The 20380-nt window shown below is 47.0% G+C and overlaps 1 protein-coding gene across 1 annotated transcript in view; it reads left to right on the top strand.

Moving 5' to 3' along the window:
- The first annotated feature begins 12121 nt into the window (after nt 1-12121).
- BEND7 (BEN domain containing 7) overlaps nt 12122-20380 on the top strand; it is a 77231-nt gene continuing 68972 nt past the window's right edge. Inside the window, exons 1-2 of the mRNA XM_079914173.1 lie at nt 12122-12615; nt 14864-14947. Of these exons, the coding sequence (XP_079770299.1) occupies nt 12555-12615; nt 14864-14947 (145 nt within the window). The 5' untranslated portion in view covers nt 12122-12554. The remainder of the gene's footprint in view (nt 12616-14863; nt 14948-20380) is intronic.

Here is a 20380-nt window from a genome sequence, read left to right as displayed (position 1 = left end):
TTCACCCTAATTCTTCAGAAAATGAAACTACTGCAGTCTCACTTCATAGGGCTAAATCATTATTTTAGAAGCAAATATGGAATATATTTTTACATAGTTATACACTATTTCAGTTAAATTAGTAAAAATTATTAGAATTGTATGATGTATCTATATAGATTATTGATTACTAATAATCAAATTATAAAACCAGAAGAATCACCAAATTACCCAAGTTTCATAGCAGATATCTAATTTATTTGTTTTGCTTTGCTGTTTTAAAAACTATTGCTACATTACCTCCACTAGATACAGATCTCATCAAAGCATTCTTGAGCAAAGGTTTTTAACGACAGGGCTTCCCTGGTGGCGCAGTGGTTGAGAGTCCACCTGCCGATGCAGGGGATGCGGGTCCGTGCCCCGGTCCAGGAAGATCCCACATTGCCACGGAGCGGCTGGGCCCGTGAGCCATGGCCGCTGAGCCTGCGCATCTGGAACCTGTGCTCCGCAACGGGAGAGGCCACATCAGTGAGAGGCCCGCGTACCGCAAAAAAAAAAAAAAAAAAGAAAAAGAAAAAGAAAAAAAAAAAAGGTTTTAACTACAAAGGATTTCACAGGTGAAATGAGCCTGTTTGGTCCCCCAGCAAGGATGGAACAGAGCCCGTACAAGATTAGGGGCAGCAGTAGCTATGGAAAGCAATGAGTGCGAAGCAGCTTCCTGCTCGTACAACTATCCCCTGTTGCCTGAATAGGATGGGGGCTCCCAGGTGAGTTTGAGTCAATGGTAAGATTCAGCCTGAGCAAAAGCAGAGCTTCCCTGAGAACAGATCAGGGAACTAGGAAGAGGCTTCAGAGTGAAGGCACAGGCAGTAACAGATGACAGTGCTGTTTATGTCTCCTCCGAAGAAGTCCAAAAACGACTTCGCACGTTCAGCGCTCCGTTTGAAAGGATGCTATTCTGCTGAAATATGACTTCAGAGTCATGATGGTTAATTTTATGTGTCAACTTGACTAGGCCATCGGGTCCCCAGATTGAACGTTATTTCTGGGTATATCTGTGGGAGTGTTTCTGGATGAGACTAGAAGTTGAATCAGTGGACTCAGTAAAGTAGATCCCCCTCCCCAGTGTGGGTGGGCATCATCCAATCCATTAAGGGCATCGGTAGAACCTTGAATAGAAAAAGGCAGAGGACGGAGAAATTTGCCCCTTTTGCTTGCTACCTGCCTGCTTGAGACGGGACACTGACCTTCTCCTGACCTTGGACTGGGATTTGCACCATCAGTTCCTATGGCTCTCAGGCCCTCAGACTCAGACTGGAATTACACCACCAACTTTCCTGGGTCTCCAGCTTGCAGATGCATTTCATGGGACTTCTCAGCCTTCGTAATCACACGTGCCAATTCCTCACATAAATCTCTTTATCTGTATGTCTACTGTTAACCGAAAACAATAAAGCGGCCAATTATTTTACCAGGAAAATGGGTTTATACTGGGGCAGCAAAGAGTTGCCATTCACGGTACGCAACCATGGCGAACCACCTGCAAGTCTGGTAATACACAGGAGAGGAAACTTTATAGAGGAGAAGGGAGAGTTGGGCGGGGCTCTTACAAGCAAAGAGTCCATTGGAGGAAACTGGGAGTTGGAAGTATAGTGGCTTTTCATTGGCTGAGTTGTAACAGTCTCTAATTGGCTGAGCTGTTGCCAGACAGAGAGAAAATTTTTCTTCCTCCTACTGGCCGTATTAAAGTAGTGTCACTTCGTGCTGGAGATACAAAGTAGGTCTCTTACTATTGGCATCTGTATTGACCTCAAGCGGTATGTGTGTGATCACTGTTCTGCCTCCCAACTCCATTTCAGTGAAGTTCCCTTCATTAATTTTCACAGTATGTATATGTATTCTATATGTATATGTATATCTATATATCTATAGCTCTTCTATTGGTTCTGTTTCTCTGGAGAAGCCTAAAACAAGTCCATTAAGCATCACAGAGGGAAATGAACCCATACTCGCCAACCTGGAGGCCTCCTCCGGCACGTCCTCTCTCCCATCCACAATCACTCACCATCTGAATTCCATTTCCTATGTTTCATTCAGCGTTTTAGAAGTGACGGCCCTGTAAAAACAGCAGCTCTTTCTCATTTTAGCAGCTAACCAAACTGTAAACTCACCGAAGGCAGGAGAAGTCTCTCAGATCTGTATTTCCAAGTGCTTTGCGCATAGATAGGGGTTTCAGTGAATTAATGAGTGTAATCTCCGAATTGCTAACATTTGCAAACAGTAATTAGCATGGTATTATTAATCTCCAAAACCAAACAAGACTGAATCACAGAGACCAATCTGCCTTCACAGTTCTCACCCGGACTCCTTCAGAAAAAGACCGAAGCACTCTGCCAGGGGAGTGGAGAACAGACTGCAGCCTCCGGAGGTGTGGCTGTGGCTTTACCAAACTTTGACCAGCATTAAATTAGCCAACAGAAAATGAATGAAAGTCCTGTCAGCATGTTACGCACATCGGGGAAAAGAACATAAGAAATCGTATTAACAAAATACGCCTCTCTTTCTATAGAATTTGTTCCTTTGATCTTTATCCCAAACCTTCTTTGACATAATTAACTAAAGACTGAAAACCGAAGATGTGAAACACACGAAAGCCCATTAGATTACATAGCCCACGTTATTGGGCCCCATGTACAATTAAGTGTTCTTTATGGAAGTATTTTCTAGAACTTTGTCTAATCCATTTCCAGTAGACTTGCTCTAAATGTTTCAAAGTCTTCTTCTGAAGAACTTATTCCAGTTAGGCACATCTTTGATACCTGACTGTTATTCTGAGATTTCTGTTTCAATTTGTCTCATTTCATTTTTGCCCCATTACTCCTACTTAGACCCTTTCCCCGTCACCATATTGTAGATAGTTTTCATATTCCCTTTTAGGCATAATTTAACCATGCTTCACACATTAACTTGAGTAGACTGTATATGGTATAAATTACAGAGAACAGCGATGTGTGAAGACATACTGTGAATAAATTAAAGCATTAATTTCAGGCATATCAAACTAACACTTTTCAAATTTGTGGTTCCTATAATTTTCAGACCTGTTTCTGAGGTCTTTGGAATGGGGGGAATTGAATGGAAAATTAGTCTAAAACTTTTACTTTTATTTCATAGGATGGAGACCGGCCATTTCCATGAATATTTAAAAGAGGAAGAATTTTAAAAGGTGAATTTAACACAGAGGACCTACTCAGATTTAAGGAGATGTTGACATTCAGACATACAGGTGAGAAAGACTGTTTAGCAACTCACCAGACGTAATCACCACCAATCTAGCAGTGAAGAGAATTAATGCTATTGCCAATCAGGAGAGGACTTTACGGCCCTCTGAGTATTTGTGCAACTTGGTACAATGAGTCTGAGTTGACTGAAGAAGAGAACATGTTTATAATATGAAGGGAAGATTTAAAAATGAGAACCTAACTCAAATTTAACCGAAATCTCTAGGTGGAAATGAAAATATTCCCAGCACAGGCTCTCCTGGGATCCTGGGGTTTCTGGTTTCCACAACTGATACAGAATCACAGGATATACATGGAACTGGCACCAAAACACACACACACACACACACACACACACACACACACACACTTCTTTTTAGGTAGTGAGACTTGAGAAGAAGGATCAAGTTCATTCTTGTTTGCAGTTTTATTACTCTTCATAGTATTTATCACTTATGCCATGCCTGACACAGAGTAGAAGTTAATAAATGTTGGTTGAACAAATTCATTTATTTGGCACTGATTTCTCTAGTTAAGGAATCAAATAGAAAGATACCATGCGTACTTCTCTGCTAACCCTCCCCCCGCAAACCAATATAGAATGGGAAAAAGTTCTTTAATTTCCTAAAGGTAGGCTTTGAGATAGTATTAGTCCTCAGAATATAACTGGGAAGCATCTAACATCTCACCATCTAATGAAGGTCCTAAAGATGACGCTCATGAAGGCAGAGGCAGTGTCCCATTTTTCTCTTGATATCAGCTCATGACATGGGCATGGGATGAGGTAATAAATAAGAGCCAGTTGGAACAGCTGACCTACACTGTGTTAGCCCCCTATCTGAGCGCTTACATGCTTTCTTTTTGGCTGCACTGGGTCTTAGTTGCGGCATGCAGGATCTTCACTGTGGCATGCGGGATTTTCTTAGTTGCGGCATGAGGATTCTTAGTTGCAGCATGCGGACTCTTAGTTGCGGCATGCATGCGGGATCTAGTTCCCCAACCAGGGATCAAACCCAGGCCCCCTGCTTTGGGAGCACGGAGTTTTACCTACTGGACCACTAGGGAAGTCCCCGTGAGCACTTACATGCTTTAATCCATTTACTTTTTACAATAATTCTGCGTGGGGGTATAGTTCTTACCCACAGTTTCCAGTTCTTACCATAAGGCATTCTAAGAGGATTAGTATCAATAAGTAACTGCCAGTTATCAATGTACTGTCTCTCAGCTCCAAACCCACCCTTCTGTGAGCGGGAGGCTGGCGGAATGTGAGGCTGTCAACAGAGGGCGCCAGAGAGACACTGCAAGGCCACAGCCCCAGGAAGACCCTCCATGGCAGGTATTCAGGTGGGAGCCCGGTGGCTAGCTTGGAGGAGTCCAGCTGCACTTCGGGCCACAGTGTCCTCACTGGGAGCTGTTTCTGCAGACCAGCTCTGGTCCCACCTTCGGGAACGTCTCTCCCCACTAGCAGGCTACGTGTTCACGAGGTAGCCACAGCTTCTCGGAAGGGGAGTGACTCCCAGCCTTGGGGTTGGGGGTGGCTTAGGGGGATGGAGGTGGAGGTGGGAGTGGGCCCCTCCCTTCATCCTAAGTCCCTTTATTGTCTCCTTTCCTTCAGCCAAGACGCAGTGGCTGCAACCTCTGTACCCCTTGGATGCTTTTTATCCCGTTTAGGAGCTAAGCTCCTTCTACTGGTTAGGAGTTCTTCATATTAAATTGTCCCGATATAGTGCTGGGAGGATGCTGTATTATATCACACCCCGAACTGACCAAGATGGTGCCACTAGGAAGCAATCAACCTGGACTTCAAAGCCAGGAGGTCTGATACCAGAGGACACGCTCCAAACTTCAATGCTATGTTGTCTCAAACATTTGGGAGAAAATCCAGGTTAACTTCCCCTATGGCCTGGGCACCACTAATGCCGCAGGAAGAATTTACTTATTACCTAGGAATTTCATTCAATGGCAAAGATGAGAATTGTGATACAAGTACGGCACAGACTAAAACCATGACCGTGGATTTCAATATTTCAAATCACTTTCACATGCAGGATTTTACCCAAACAACTTTGTAGAGGGAATAAGCCATGTGTTATTATTCCTGTAGATATAGAAACTGAGGCCTGGAGACATTAAAAATTTACATGGGTAGTTGTACTAAGGTCTCCCAACTCCCTGCCAGAACTTTGTCTATAATATCACCGTCTTGTCTTGAAGTTTAGTTGCTCTGGAGTCAATCTGACAAGGAGACCAAAAAGACCCACGTCCTAATTCTTGGAGCCTCTGCGTATGACCTTATATGGAAAAAGGGTCTTTGCAGATGTGGTTGAGGATCCTGAGGCACAGAGATTATCCTGGAGAATCAGGGCGGCTCTAAATGCCATCATAAGAGTCCTTATAAGAGACAGGCAGAGGGCTTCCCTGGTGGCGCAGTGGCTGAGAATCCGCCTGCCAATGCAGGGGACACGGGTTCGAGCCCTGGTCCGGGAAGATCCCACATGCCGTGGAGCAACTAAGCCCGTGCACCACAGCTACTGAGCCTGCACTCTAGAGCCCGCGAGCCACAACTACTGAGCCCGCGTGCTGCAACTACTGAACCCCGCACGCCTAGAGCCCGTGCTCTAGCAACAAGAGAAGCCACTGCAATGAGAAGTCCGCGAACCACAACGAAGAGTAGCCCCCCGATCACCACAACTAGAGAAAGCCCGCGCGCAGAAACGAAGACCCAACGCAGCTAAAAATAAAATAAAATAATAAATAAATTTATTTAAAAAACAAAGAGAGAGACAGGCAGAGTGAGACTTCACACACACAGAGAAGGTGTCATGAAGACAGAGGCAGAGACTGCAGGGATGCGGCTACAAGTGAAGGAATGCCTGCAGCCTCCAGAAGCTTGGCCTCCAGAAAGAGGCCAAGAAAAGTTCCCCTCCAGAGCCTCTGGAGGGAGCACAGCCCTGCTGCCACCTGAATTTTGGCCCAGTGGGATGGATTTCTGACTTCCGGCCCCCAGAACTGTGAGGGGCCACCAAGTTTGTGGTAATTTGTTACAGCAGCCTCAGGAAACTAATAGATTGACAAATTCAAGTTTAAAAGAAAAGCATGCATATAGAAAATAATTTCTTTTTCTTTTCTTTTTTGTTTTTTGGCCGTGCCACGCAGCTTGCAGGATCTTAGTTCCCCAACCTGGGATCGAACCCACACCCTCAGCAGTGAAAGTATGCAGTCCTTACCACTGGACCACGGGGGAATTCCCTAGAAAATAATTTCTTAATGTGATATAAAAAGATCTATACGGTTGATCCTTGAGCAACACTGATTTTAACAGCACGGCTCCACTTATACTGTACTTGGATTTTTTCCAGTAATAAGTGTTACAGTACTGCATGACCCGCAGTTGGTTAAATCCTCGGTTGCAGAACCTCTGATGTAGAGGAAACACAGATAAGGAGGAACTGCATATACAGAAAGCAGACTATAAGTTACATTCAGATTTTTGACTGCGCCAAGGGTCAGCGCCCCTAACCCCTGAGCTGTTCAAGGGTCAACTGTAAACCTACTTTCATTAAATTTCAGAATGTTAAGAACATTCAGAATGAAAATACAAGCTACAGATTAGAAGACATTTGTAATATAAATATTCTACAAAGGATTTATATCCAGAATCTAGAAAGAACTCCTTCAAATTAATGAAAAAGACCAACAACTCAAAAAGTTTTAAACGGCCAAAAGTCTTGAACAGGCCCATCACAGAAAAGGATATCCAAACGACCGACAAGCACATGAAAATGTGCTTAATGTCACTGCAAGTTAAAATCCCAATGAGAGGGCTTCCCTGGTGGCGCAGTGGTTGAGAATCCGCCTGCCGATGCAGGGAACGCAGATTCATGCCCCGGTCTGGGAAGATCCCACATGCCGTGGAGCAGCTGGGCCCGTGAGCCATGGCCACTGAACCTGCGCGTCCGGAGCCTGTGCTCCGCAACGGGAGAGGCCACAACAGTGAGAGGCCCGCGTACCGCAAAAAAAAAAAAAACCAATGAGACAATGGTGTACCACTACACCCTGATAATACCAAGTGTTGGTGAAGATAAGGCACAGCCAGCACTCGCATACACTGCTGGTGAGAGTGCAAATTGGTACAACTACTTAGGAAAACTATTTTACAGTACCTGCTAAAGGCAAACATACACACACACACACACACACACACACACACACACACATAATTCAGAAATTCCACTCATGAACATATACACAAGATAACATGTGCTTATATCCACCAAAAGACACAAACTGAAATGTACAAGAATATCCATCAAGAGTAGAATGGATAAAACTTTGCAGTATGTTTATATAATGAACTAATATAGAGCAAAGAAAAAGAATGAACTCATACTGTACCCAACAACAGAAGTGAACCTTGCAGACCTAATGTTGAACAAAAGAAGCCTGACACAAGATGGTACACACTGTACGATGCCATTTTTTTTTTTTTTGCAGTACACGGGCCTCTCACTGTTGTGGCCTCTCCCATTGCGGAGCACAGACTCCAGACGCGCAGGCTCAGCGGCCACGGCTCACGGGCCCAGCCGCTCCGCGGCATGTGGGATCTTCGCGGACCGAGGCACGAACCCGTGTCCCCTGCATCGGCAGGCGGACTCCCAACCACTGCGCCACCAGGGAAACCCTGTATGATGCCATTTTTATGAAGTTCAAGAACACGTGAAACCAAGCTCTAGTGATAGAGGTTAGACTTGCGGCGTCCTTGTAAGGGGTATCTGCTGGGAGGGGAGCAGCTCCCACAGGGGAGCTGACCGGTGTGCTGGAAGTGTTCTAGATCTTAACCTGGAGGGAGGGCAGTTATATGGATGTAGACGGAAGCAAAAGAAATTGATTGAGGTGTACACTTAAGAGGCATGTTCTTTACTGTATATAAGTTAGATCTTAATAAAAAAAGAACATTAAATTTTTATCTTAAAGAAATGGCAGAAAGGTAGTAAGGTTAACGTATCACATTTAAGAGTCAGGAAACCGGTATGGCATTCGAGTTTCACTAAAAAATGGTCTTATGAAAACTGATTGTCCTCATTTGCGAAATTGGAATATTAATATCTACCAACCTCCTATAGCAATTAAGAGCATTAGATAATGTGTAAGTATTCTTGAGTTCCTATAAGAGAAGCCTCATATAAATATAAGGTAACATTTTGGGTGACACATTCCAAGATCTCATTTTCACTTAAGTAATCTCTTACAGATATTACCTCCTGTCTTTTAAGTTACAGTCGCTAAACTCATAAAGTAAATGAAAGTGGAAACTTGAGTTATGCCAGCAACAAATTGATAAACTGAGGCTCCAGGAGAGCCGCCTCTTATTCTTTCTATGACCCTTCTGAAGGGCGATCATCATAAAATGAAAAGTTAATACTTATTAAATCTTCCTGAAGGATTCAGAATCTACTTACAGGATTTTCAATTCCAGAGACTCCAGTCAAAGATTTATAAACAGCCTCGAGCCCTAATACCATCCTGCTTATCTGCTTCTTTGTGAGGGTTAAACAATAACCAGGTGTAGTCATATCTATGTACACAGCATGGTTGAAATCATATAATTCCTCTGCATCTGAGCCGCCTCATGTGGTAGCACTGGCCGTATGTAGCTGTCAAGCACTTGAATTTGGCTAATCTGAATTGGTTTGTCCTCTAAGTGTAAAATACACACCCTTTTCAAGAGATTGTACACAGAAAAAGAATGTAAACTATCTCATTGATATGTTTATATTGATTACATGTCAAAATGATAGTATGTCTAATATACTGGGTTAAATAAGATACATTATTCAAATAAATTTAACCTGTTTATTTTTACTTTTTAAAAATGTGGCTACTACAAAACTTTAAATTCCATTTATGGCTTGCATTATATTGCTGTTGGACAGCAGGGCTGTGAATAAAGATGGAGATCTTCATGATGCTATTCCTCTCAGGACAGAGTTTTCAGAAATGGAGTTTTAAAAATTAGGGTTAAGATTGCTTAAATGTTCTCTGGCCAAATTACCTGTCTTATGTCAGAGATTAAAACCTACATTTAATCCTTATAATCAACTGAGTTTTAGAATGGTCATATGATAAGATATTTGGCCTACCTGAAGTCATGGAATATTTGACCAGTTTTCCCTGAGCATTAATCATATGTAAACCTGCGGTTCTAAAACCTTTGGGGAAACTTGAACTACTGAAACAGAGACGTGACCTTAGTACGTCTCCTACAGGACTATCCAGAACACCCCGACACAAAAAGTATATTCAATTAACCAGAAACAATACTGCTACAAACTGAACTGTGTCCCCTGTCCCCGAACTCTTATGTTGAAGCCCTAGCCCACAAATGTGATGGTATTGAGAGGTGGGGCCTTTGGGAGGTAATTAGATTTGGATGAGGTCATGAGGGTGGAAAAAAGTCAAGGAGAACGATCATTATTTTAAAACATTATCACAATGAAACATTTTTTCTTAACTGTATCAAAATTATTTTCTTAAGCAAATGGAATTCATATTCCCACTTGAACTGAAAATGCTAAGTTTTTAATATCCCCCTAGGGATGTGCTTCCTGGTGTGTCACCTTCAATGATTTTATCATAGCTTGAGCATAATAAAAATCTCATTGTATGCTCCAAGGCATGAACGATCCTAAATGTTCCTCCATCAGTACAGTGCTCAGCCTTGTGGCTTCTGGAATAACATTTTTGTTTGTTTGTTTTTATTTATTTTATTTGTTTATCTTTGGCTGCGTTGGGTCTTTGTTGCTGTGTGCCAGCTTTCTCTAGTTGCAGTGAGCGGGGGCTACTCCTCGTTGCGGTGCGTGGGCTTCTCATTGCGGGGGCTTCTCTTGTTGCGGAGCACGGGATCTAGACACGCGGGCTTCAGTAGTTGTAGTGCGCGGGCTCAGTAGTTGTGGCTCGCGGGCTCTAGAGCGCGGGCTCAGTAGCTGTGGCACACGGGCTTAGTTGCTCCACGGCATGTGGGATCTTCCCGGACCAGGGCTCGAACCCGTGTCCCCTGCCTTGGCAGGTGGATTATTAACCACTGTGCCACCAGGGAATTCCTGGAATAACCTTTTTAAAGGCATTACAAAAAAAGAAAGAAAGGGTCCCAGCCCAGGGAGCAGCCTCATATGCTTTGTTTCTTTAGAAATCTTCAAAACATCTTTAGGTGTTTGGTTTTAAAGAAAGAGGGGGAAAAATGGTAGAGAACCAAATAGGGTAGTTGATCAACCCTTGTTATCACGTTAATCCCTTCTGCCACCTTTTAGAACTCCAAAAAATCTATACAAAATTTTGTCCTGCACATATTTTCTTGGAAAAGGCCCTGAGCTCTGAACATAATCTCCAAGGAGACAGTGACCAAAAAAGTAAAGAACCTCTTATTTAAGGGTTTGCTTTAGCGCACTCGGTGAATGGTCCTCTCTCTCACCTCCATGCCAGGTATAACCAGCCTCCCCACTTGCCACATACAGGCCACCTAACATAAGACCTCAGAAGGCATACCAGGCTCTGCTTCCACTCGTTGCCGGGTTACCTTGTTCCTTGATTTAATTTCCTGGTGTGTATATGTTTACTCAGGTTGCTGTCTCCTCATTTGAACGAGACTCGCAGTGGAACCTGTTACCACACTTATCAACATACCCTTTCCCCTTATTCCTCTCTACTCTTTTGAGGCCACCTGAACTTGTCACAGTGCTGGATGGGTTGTCCATCTCTTTACTCTCTTTGTGTTCTGGTCTAGAGATGATCAGTTTGGTGGCGGTACTCTTAAGCTTGTCAGATCACATTTCTGTCCCGCCAGTCCCAGGTGGTATAGAATTCTCTTCCATTCCCACAATAAAGTTGTTGTGAGAAAGCAATGGTGTGCTCTTAGCTCCCTAGAAAAGAATATTGTATAAAACTAATACAAGCTTTCGGTTTCCTCCAATTATTCTGGCGTTGTCACACCAGAAGGCAGAGCTCTCTGCACCTGCCTTGGCCATTTCTTCCCTAAGAGTCAGCAGGGCGCTCGGGCACCCCCTGACGTCGCACCGCTCACCCCTTCCGCCCTCCCCAAAGCCCCCATTTCAAGTTCTCTCCTTGAACATAACTCCCGATCTTCCTACAACCCTCCTCGTATTGGGGTAAAGAACTGAAGCTCACTCTTTTCCATACTCGGCTCATCAGTCAATTCTAAAATCTCTTTTCCTTGCAGAGCGCAGATGGGTAAGTTTTTGGGTTTCGGTTGATTTTTTTTTTCCCCCTAAAACTTGCCTGAAACCAGTGAGTCTGGCCCTCGCACACCCGGAATCCCAAGGCGAGGAGTGGGCTGGCCAGGAGGGTCCCCGACACCCAGGGCTGTTGAGAACGAGATCGGCCCCGGGGAGCGGCGAGGAGACGCAGGCGAGCTCGGGGCCCGGAGTCGGGCCCCCCGGGCAGCCGCGCCCCGACTCGCCGACCCCCGCGGCGCCGGCGTCCGGACCCCCGCGCCGGGCAGGGCCCTCGGTCCTGGGGGGACCGGAGGGCCGGCCGGCCGGGCCGAAAGCGCCGCGCCGCGGCCTCCGGCTCCTCCTCGAGGCCAGGCCGGTGGGTGGCGGCGGCCCGGGTCCCCGGGGATGGCGGCAGCCGCGCTCCGCCAGCAGGTGGCCCCGGGGTCCCGGCGGCGCCGCCTCCTCCCGGCGCCCCTCCTCCCGCGGGGGCGGTCAGCGCCCCGACCCGGCTGGCACCCCGCCGCCGCCGCCGCCGCCGCCGCCGCTGCCGCCGCCGCCCTCAGCCCGCCCGCCGCGTCCCCGGGGCCGCGCTCGCCGCTGCCGCTGCCGCTGCCGCCGCCGCCGCCGCGTCCGGAGCTGCGCCCAGGCCGACCCGCGGCGAGCGCCCAGGGCGCCGGCAGCCCCGGCCCGCCCTCCCCGCCCCCAACTACTCGCTCCCCAACGGAAAGTTCGGCTCCGGCGGCTTCTCGCCCGGCAGCGGGGATGAGCCGGGGTCGGGGGGCGCGCTGAGCGGCGGCCAGGAGGGGGCAACTTCTCCCGGGAGAGCGCCTCCCGCCGGGCCCCGCCGGCCGCAGCCCCCGGCGGGCTCGAGTGGTTTTTCCCTTGCCTGTGCCTCCCCCCTGCGGATCCAAGAGACGGACCTAGGTCCCCGCGCTCCCGCTGCCGGGTGACAAGAGCCAGCGCCGCCGCCGCCGCCTCGGCCGCCGCTCCCTCCGTCCCTCCGCCCGGCCGGCTGGCCGCTCCCGGCCGCAGCCCCTGCCCTGCCCGCCCGCCTGCCCGCCGCACCATGGAGTTCTCGGAGAGGAAGCGGAGCAGGAAATCCCAGAGCTTCAAACTGGTGAGCCGAGGTAAGCGGCTGGCCGGGCCGGGCCGGGCGGGGGGCGTGCGGGCGGCGGAGCGAGGACTTGGCGCCGCGTAAACAGCCCCCGGCCCCTTGCCCGTCGCCCGGGCCGCGCAGCCAACTCCCGCGGGGCCGGGGCTCCCGGGACCCCCCGGTCCCCTCCCGAGGGGGGGCTGCGGCCGCCGGGCGGCGAGGAAAGTTGTGCCGGGGGGAGGCAGGATGTGATTCCGCGTAAACAAGTCGGAGGGCACATCAGGAAATTAGCAAACAATGACACTTGGGGCGCGGAGAGCCTTCTTTGGTATTCCACTCTTGCGGCTCGGCGGCGGGGTGGGGGAGGACGCCTCTCCATCAGGCGGTGCGAACACCAACCCGGACCAGTGCTTGTGGTGGGTTGGGGGTCGGTGTGTTTTCCAACCCCCAAAGAGGAGGAAGAAAGGTGCTGGTGGCGTTTGGAAGATGGAGAAAGACGCTCATTAGGTGTCCAAGCCCAAATAAGAATTGTTGACATTCAGCGTCTTTTCTGGGTACGTTATTTGGCCTGGAAAGGTGTTTTGGAATAGATCACTTATCCATCAGGTAAGTATTATTAAAAAAAAAAAAACATCCAGCCGACCCCTGACGATTTAACAGGTGTACACCGCAGTCTCTGGGCTTGGATTTATTTCATCAGGCGAGGGGAAAGTTGAATAGTCCTGCCTGTGGTCAGTGACTTGTTAAGAGTCTCTGTTTTTCCTGATGTGACTTCGAAAAACGATGAGAACTTAAGGGCAGATGTAAAAAAAAAATCGAAATGCATTGTGTTACCTTAGAGGCAGGTGACTTTTTTCTCCCCATCATGTCACAAGTCCCAATATTGAGTTTAGAATGCTCCTGTTTAAGTATTGCCTTTGAATCAGCTTGAAGTCAGAACCAAACCAGAGAACCTGTCCACTTTGGTCCTCTGTTGTTTTATCTAGCATGGGCATCAGAGCAGAGAGCAAGGCGATTGTGTTACCAACCTGGAGAAGTCCCATGTAAGCTGATGAAAATTAGAGGGCGATTGCAATTTCCAGCTAAGCTGAGCTAACTATGATGCAGATTCAGTAAAGCCTGCTTTGGGTTACTCTGAAAATGGTTTGATTATAGACATTTTGGAGATCTACTCCTGTTTCCTCCTGTTGAGTTCGGATACTGTTTAATGAAAAAAGCCTGAAGTAGTTTTACGTATTCAAAATATTTGGCTTTTCCTTGTCTCTACGTACATTTTGTTCCCCCAGCAGTGTTGATTGCTCAGTCATTTGTACTTTAAAAGTCCCTCCATATTTGACTGGCCTGTTGGTCTATCTGATTCATTCTGGAATGTAGGCTGCTTTCTTATTTATGACCTCAGGAAACCTACTACTTTATCTTAAAAGTGAGAGGAGTTTTGTAGACCTTGTCCTGGGAGGTCTAAGGCCCCAAAAAGGGAATCGCTGTTAACAAGGGACCTCGTCTAGTTTCTTACCTAAGCGATCCTACTTTTTAGAAACAGACAACTGCCAAAGCACAGTAGCCTCTATAGAGAAGCTTGTAAAATACTGTGTCTTAAAGTTTGACCGACATAGCAAGTTTGTTTTTTTCCTTTTTTTAAAAAAAATTATGGGTCTGATTTTTCTCTCTGCTCTGCAGGTGCATTTTTAGAACGTAAACGGTTGCATATTAAAGTGCAGTAGCTGAACGCAAGACTCACTTTCGTATCCAAATTATACTATACTTGACATAACAACTCAGTATTTTTCATGTGTGCTTGCCTGTAAGCTGCTCAAAGCCTGGGGTTTTTCTGGGTAAACTGAGAGTACCAGGTAACTCGAAAGCATACTATCCATCTCCTCATGAAAATGGGTTGTAGAGATAAATTTGGCATCTTCCCCTGGCCTCTGATTGGGCAAGCTTCTTTCTATTCCTTGTAAACATACTTGTCATTTGGAAGAAAAGAAGCCTCGTAGGTAATTGGCATCCGTGGGCCAAATTTCCTGCGAAAACTGTGTGATCAAGCAGAAATGTTTTCTAAAGTCAAAGTAATAATGTCAAGTCTGTGTACTTCTCCAGAGTAAGCGAAGTTGTAGGGATGACCATGACTACAAATTCTGTGATTAACTGAGTTCTCGAAAATTATATTTATAAATTAAAGTATAGCTTATACCTACTATATATAATGAGATGCTAGCCTTTCTTGCTGATTCACATCTTGTAGGTCATTAGAATTCTAATTTTTCGTTGTCTTCTTACCCCAGATTATCACCATGAGGTCTGTAAGATCTCAGAATTCAGCACCGATGTTAATGGGAAGGCCAAAGAGACACAACCCATTTTTTTAGGTAGGTTCTCATGTCAATGAATTTCTCAGCAAGACAGCATGGCCATTTGCAATTAGAGAGAAGGAAAAAAAAAAAAAAAAAAAAAAAAGATTGTGCCAGAATGGGAGATGTCTGCCATTGCTTAATGTCTGCCATTCTTTTCAAGACCTTTTATTTTACGGATTGCCAATATATCCCTTATTAACATTGCTAAAAGTTGTAATTTCAGACATAAATGTTTATTAGTGTCTACACACAGTGCTAATTATCACTCACACCCAGAGCCAGGTGCTGACCGTGCAGTTCTGTGGCTCTGCGTTCGCCCCATTTACATTGCATATTCACTGGCATGCTTCACCGGCAGTAGTTTGTGTAATTGGGGTATTACATCTTTGACATCTGGGTAACAGAAATTCAATTTCCAAGAAGCTGCTATTTGTTTGGTTCTGCCTCTGCCTTGGGTGGGACAGAGGATTAATATGCTGTCTGACGATAATGTCCCTTCACCTCTGTGGCCTGGTTGCTAATCCTGCCACGACAAAATTAAATTAACTCTCCAGCCAAAAAGCGGAAGGAAGAGAAAAGTGTGATTGTCCGCCGAACCACCTCTCGATAGGACTAGCGATCACGGAGCCGCTTCTCATCTGTCTGGCTTTGTTTTCATTTCACACCAGCATCGGTGGTCAGAGAGAAGAGCCACACTTTGCTCTCCCCACCCTCCTTCCCAGCTCACCCCAGGGCCAAGCAGAGCCAAGCAGCATCTTGGAGGCCATCCGACAAGAGTAGCTGCCTGATGGATAAGTAGGTCCCCCAAGACGATGCCCCTCTCTCCAAGTGTGGTTTTTGGTGCACATACTGTACCTGAGGGGCCTTGCCTGTGCAGTTTGTTATTTGCAGACCATGAGCCCCAAATTAAACGATTTAGGGTTTTGCCACGAAGAATGAAGTACCCGTGAGGTTGGAGTGGAGGGTACATCATGGCGCTTGGCCTTCACCTTGCCCATCCCCAATACCTCCTCGAGCCCCAGGGGCAGGGTGAGAGCCGGGTGCCGCACACGAGGAAACAACACGGGAGACGGTCCTGGCAAGAGCCATTGAAAGCAAGGGCCAGAATGGCTGTATCTCTGGGGAGAGTTGATAGGTCTTAAGGAAGCAGGATGTGTGCTCAGACCCAATGTACTGCCAATTAAAACAACGAGGAAGCCAGGCAGTGGGGCCTTCTCACTCTTTTGCTTTGAGGAAGAGAAAGGGTGGGTTGCAAAGGACCAAGAAGTCAAACAGATAATGAGTAGAGGTAAAAGAGGAGGGAAATAATGGCATTTCTTCCACAAGTGAGCACCAGAGGCACGCGAATCTTTCCATCCGGGCAGAGAGCATGACTGAGGCCAGCACTGTTCTTAACACCTGTTTACTGTTCAGAGGTCTAGAACCCAAAACGTTCACAGTCAAGCGAAACGCTAAGACCCAGCAGGAGCATATTCCTGGATTGTACTCTCTTCAGTTCCTTCAGCTTACTCAGAATCCTGTATTTTCAGTTCCCTAAACTCAATCGGTTGGAAATTCTATATATCAAAGCACCACCCGATCTAACCATTTGAAATGAAGAACTTGCCTATTAGTAGAAAAACGTACATTTAACATAAAAAAGAACATCACATCCTTGGTTTCGTTCATCTCCAACAAAGCAGGCTTTCCCCCCCTTTCTGCTCCCTATTTGAAAAATGGTGAGGGCGCTCTACAGTAGGTGGATTCTGGGTACGAGAGAGTGAAGGATGCAGAGCGGGAAGATGCTAGCGCTCGGAATTCGGTAAAAGGTAAACTCTCCACGGGGCAGGGCTGGCTTCGTTTTTCCTAGCTCGAGTCCAGGAAGATAAGAGAACATCAGTGAAAGGCCAGGCTTGGGATAAGTTTCTCAGTTGTTGGTCAGGGAGGCCTTTGACATCAAGAGACAAAAGATGGACCAGCATAAAATGCCTGGGTTATTCTCAGTCTTCTGCTCATTCTGGGAGAAGTGTGATATGGTTCCCAAAGAACATTTCTCTTTTGTGATCTTCAGGTCAGTTTGGAAAAGAAAAAAAGTGGAAGAGCAAGCGATGACACAAACCTGATATCTAGAGTAATTGAGAATAGTTACTGATAGCATATGAGAATCAGAATTCTGTTGTTGACAGTGTAATACAGTGGACTTTTATTTAGCTAATAGTTCTTATTCACAAATGTAAATCATGTTTGTTTCGTAAATGGCTTGAGTCTACCCACAATATTACTCATTATGGCGTAGAATTCTGCGTGAGGTCCGTGACATCCAAGGGAGTCTGTTAGCAAAATAGCAGAACTGTTTCACCTATAACGCATTCCTCACACACGGCCCTCGGGATGCTGTATGGGATTTTCTGTGTTCACACGTACATATGTGTCATCTTGGCTACTATCTGCGCCTATAAGATTACAGTTCATGTCTCAGGGGAAGAGAACGCTCCAGAATCCGGCAGAGGTTCCCACCTCAAATCCGTTTCCTAGAATATTTTCAGGCTGTTCATTCAGGCAGCACATCCGGCGAGGTAGGAGAGCTCAGTGGTGTGAATGGCTTGCCTGAGCGCTTCGGGCGTTCCTCACACATTTTTAACTTGATAACGGGATCCGAAGAGGTTACTTTACCCTGCGGACACTGGCTTTGTCAGGTTGGCCGTGATGGGCCGCTATAAAGATGGGGTCACTATTTTGGAGAAAAACAACTTAATTCGTTTTGATCAATTCAGCAGGTGTTTTTTTGAGAATACATGACGAACTCAGCACTTTTCTAGAGTGGCAGTGGGGTCAGGGGAAACCAAAGAAGTGGATAGGACAGGGACCCTGCTCTCAAGGATTAAAATCCAGTTGGGGTGATAGGACAAATTCAGGACACAGCGAAGGAGCGAAATTCGGTCACCCGTAACAGCTGCGGTTGTCTGAGTGCTTGCTCTGTGCCCGGCATTGAGTCCAGTACTTGACGTGAAGGATCTCATTTACTCCTCAGAGCAAATCTGTGAGCGTTATCGCCATCCCTGTTTTGTAGATGAGACTGAGAGGTGTCAGGTGGGCTGCCACGGGTCTCCCAAGGGACAAGCGCCACAGCCGGGACCCCACGCAGGTCCCCCTGAGCTGGAAACACCCCACAGCACGCACAGCGTGTGTGCATGATAAATTGCAGACGTGAACCTTCAGGGCGATGAGCAAAAGCAGAGCTGGGAGGGAAGGGTCACAGTCAGGGTCGGGTGGAAAGCTCTGGAAGGGGGAGATCTCGAACCAGGGGAGGATTTGGGTAGGCAGAGGGGAGTTGGAGAAGATTCCAGGTGGGAGGGGTGATGTGAGTCTCGGTAGAGAGCCGAGCATCGCTGTCATCGGACTTTAAGGGCCAGGTGCACTTTGTCGTTTGGACAGTGCGGGCGCATCTGTCGTCCCACGACTTTACGGTGGACCCGTGCGGTAGCCTGGGCGGTGTTGTTATTCCCATTCCCCAGAGGAAGAAACTGAAGCTCAAGTGACTTGCTCCTAAGGAGCAGAACCTGGAGTAAACCCAGGTCTCCTATCCAAAGATCTTTTGCCTCCGCCTGGTTGAGCCAGGCAAATCCCAGGGATCATCGGAGAGGCCTCAGCCGGCAGCAGGGCACTTTTAGGAAGTACTTTAATGCGACAATGAACTTACTCTTCATAACTATAATACAAACATTCCATCAAATCTTTTATATTTGGATTTTGTTCTAGATTTACTATTGTAATAGATAAATAGGAAACATGTCTGTTTTTCAGGTGTCTGGTCCATTTATTCATTCAGATATTTCTTGCACTCCAAATACGCGTCGGGCCCTGGTCTAGCTAGTTGTTCTTTTTAATATAAAGTCTGTGACACAACTTTCAGAAGCTGAAGCTCAGGGTGCGGCCGCCAAGCCAAGCGAGCAGGGTGTAGGTCTCTGATACTTTGAATCTCTTTTCAATGGCTTTCTTGATGACAGCGGCCTCTACCAGGGTCCCCAGAGTCTCGAAATTCTCTTTGGGTTGGAAATGCAGCCAACAAGAGTAGGTGTCATTCATCGAGTTTGCTGTGTTGGTTTTTTTGGCCGCACTGCACGGCTTGCGGGATCTTAGTTCCCTGGTCAGGGATTGAACCTGGGACCACGGCGGCAGTGAAAGCACCGAGTCCTAACTACTGGACCTCCCCGGGAGTCCCCATGCTAAGAACTTTGTTACCCCATTATTTGTCCCATAAAAGATATGATTATTTCCACTTCACAGATGAGGAATTTGAGGATTTCACAAAGCAACTCAGTGACAGAACCAGGATACAAACCGGGGTCTGTCTGTCTCCAAAACCATGCCCTTAAGCACGGGAAAGGCTCGTTCAAGTGAACTCCTGGCTGGGACCCCAATATGTACAGAAGTGGAAGGGGAGTGGGGCAGCCAGGAGCAGGCGGAAGAAGCCCAGAGCACCTTGTCCCATGTCCTGCCCTCCTCTGCCAGCCTCTGCAGAACTGTCAGGGTGCCCTCACCACTGTGTAACAGCCTCTCGTCCAGACGGTTTCCGAGAATTCCTGCGGCGCTGAAAGTGTACCTGGTTCTACCGTGGGTCCAAAAATGGCTTCAAAAACAAGAGCAAGCAAAGTCCGATTTGAGAGCCTCTCGAGGAGACCTAAACACTGATGGCTTCTTTCAGTGTAAGTGCACATAAGTACCTGTGCTTCTGCAGCTGTGGGTGCAGACTTAGTTGTCCTTGGAGAGCACTTACTTTATTGCCTGAAGTTCTGGAGCATTTGCTGCTAGGCCTGTCTCATACTTCCATTAATCACTGAGTTCATATCATCACCACACCATGAGGTAGGTGTTATGTCCCTTAGACAAATGGGAAGCTGAGCTCAGAGATGACAGTGACCTGCCTGAGGTCACACAGGAATTAGTAGCTGGCCCCGCTTTAAATCGGGTGCTTTGACATCTAGTTCTGTCCTCTTTTCCTTAAGCCAGAGCGGCCTGTCCTCCCCGTCCCCTTCTGCCCACACGAGCTGATCTTAGTATGTAATTCATTATTCTCTCCCCTGCTCAGAGACTTAAGTGCCTTCTCGTGGATTCTAGGGTCAAGGTGAAATCCCTTAACTGAGTCTTGAGTATCCACAGTCTACCCCTAAACTGCATCACCATCTTCGACTTTGATGTAACTTACCTCCCTGGAACCCAATTGCCCACCCCCAGCAAAGTAGGACTTCCAGGTGAGAAAGGGGGCCCCACCGCAGGTAGAAGGAAAGGGGGCGGCCAGAGGCTTGGGCACGGGGAAGCCCGGGACCCATTAAGGAAGAGAGGAACTAAGGTTTGTTTAACATCCACCAAGGTCGGAAAACCCCAGCTTGAATCTCAGGTTAACAGCTCAGCACACCTCGGACAAGACTCTGGAGGGTTTCCTTTATCTTCCATAATGCAATACTGGTG

This window comes from Stenella coeruleoalba, assembly GCF_951394435.1.
Source record: "Stenella coeruleoalba genome assembly, chromosome: 2".
Taxonomy (NCBI): Eukaryota; Metazoa; Chordata; class Mammalia; order Artiodactyla; family Delphinidae; genus Stenella; species Stenella coeruleoalba.
Note: the sequence above shows the minus strand (reverse complement) of the source record. Positions and strands in the feature narration are given on the sequence as shown.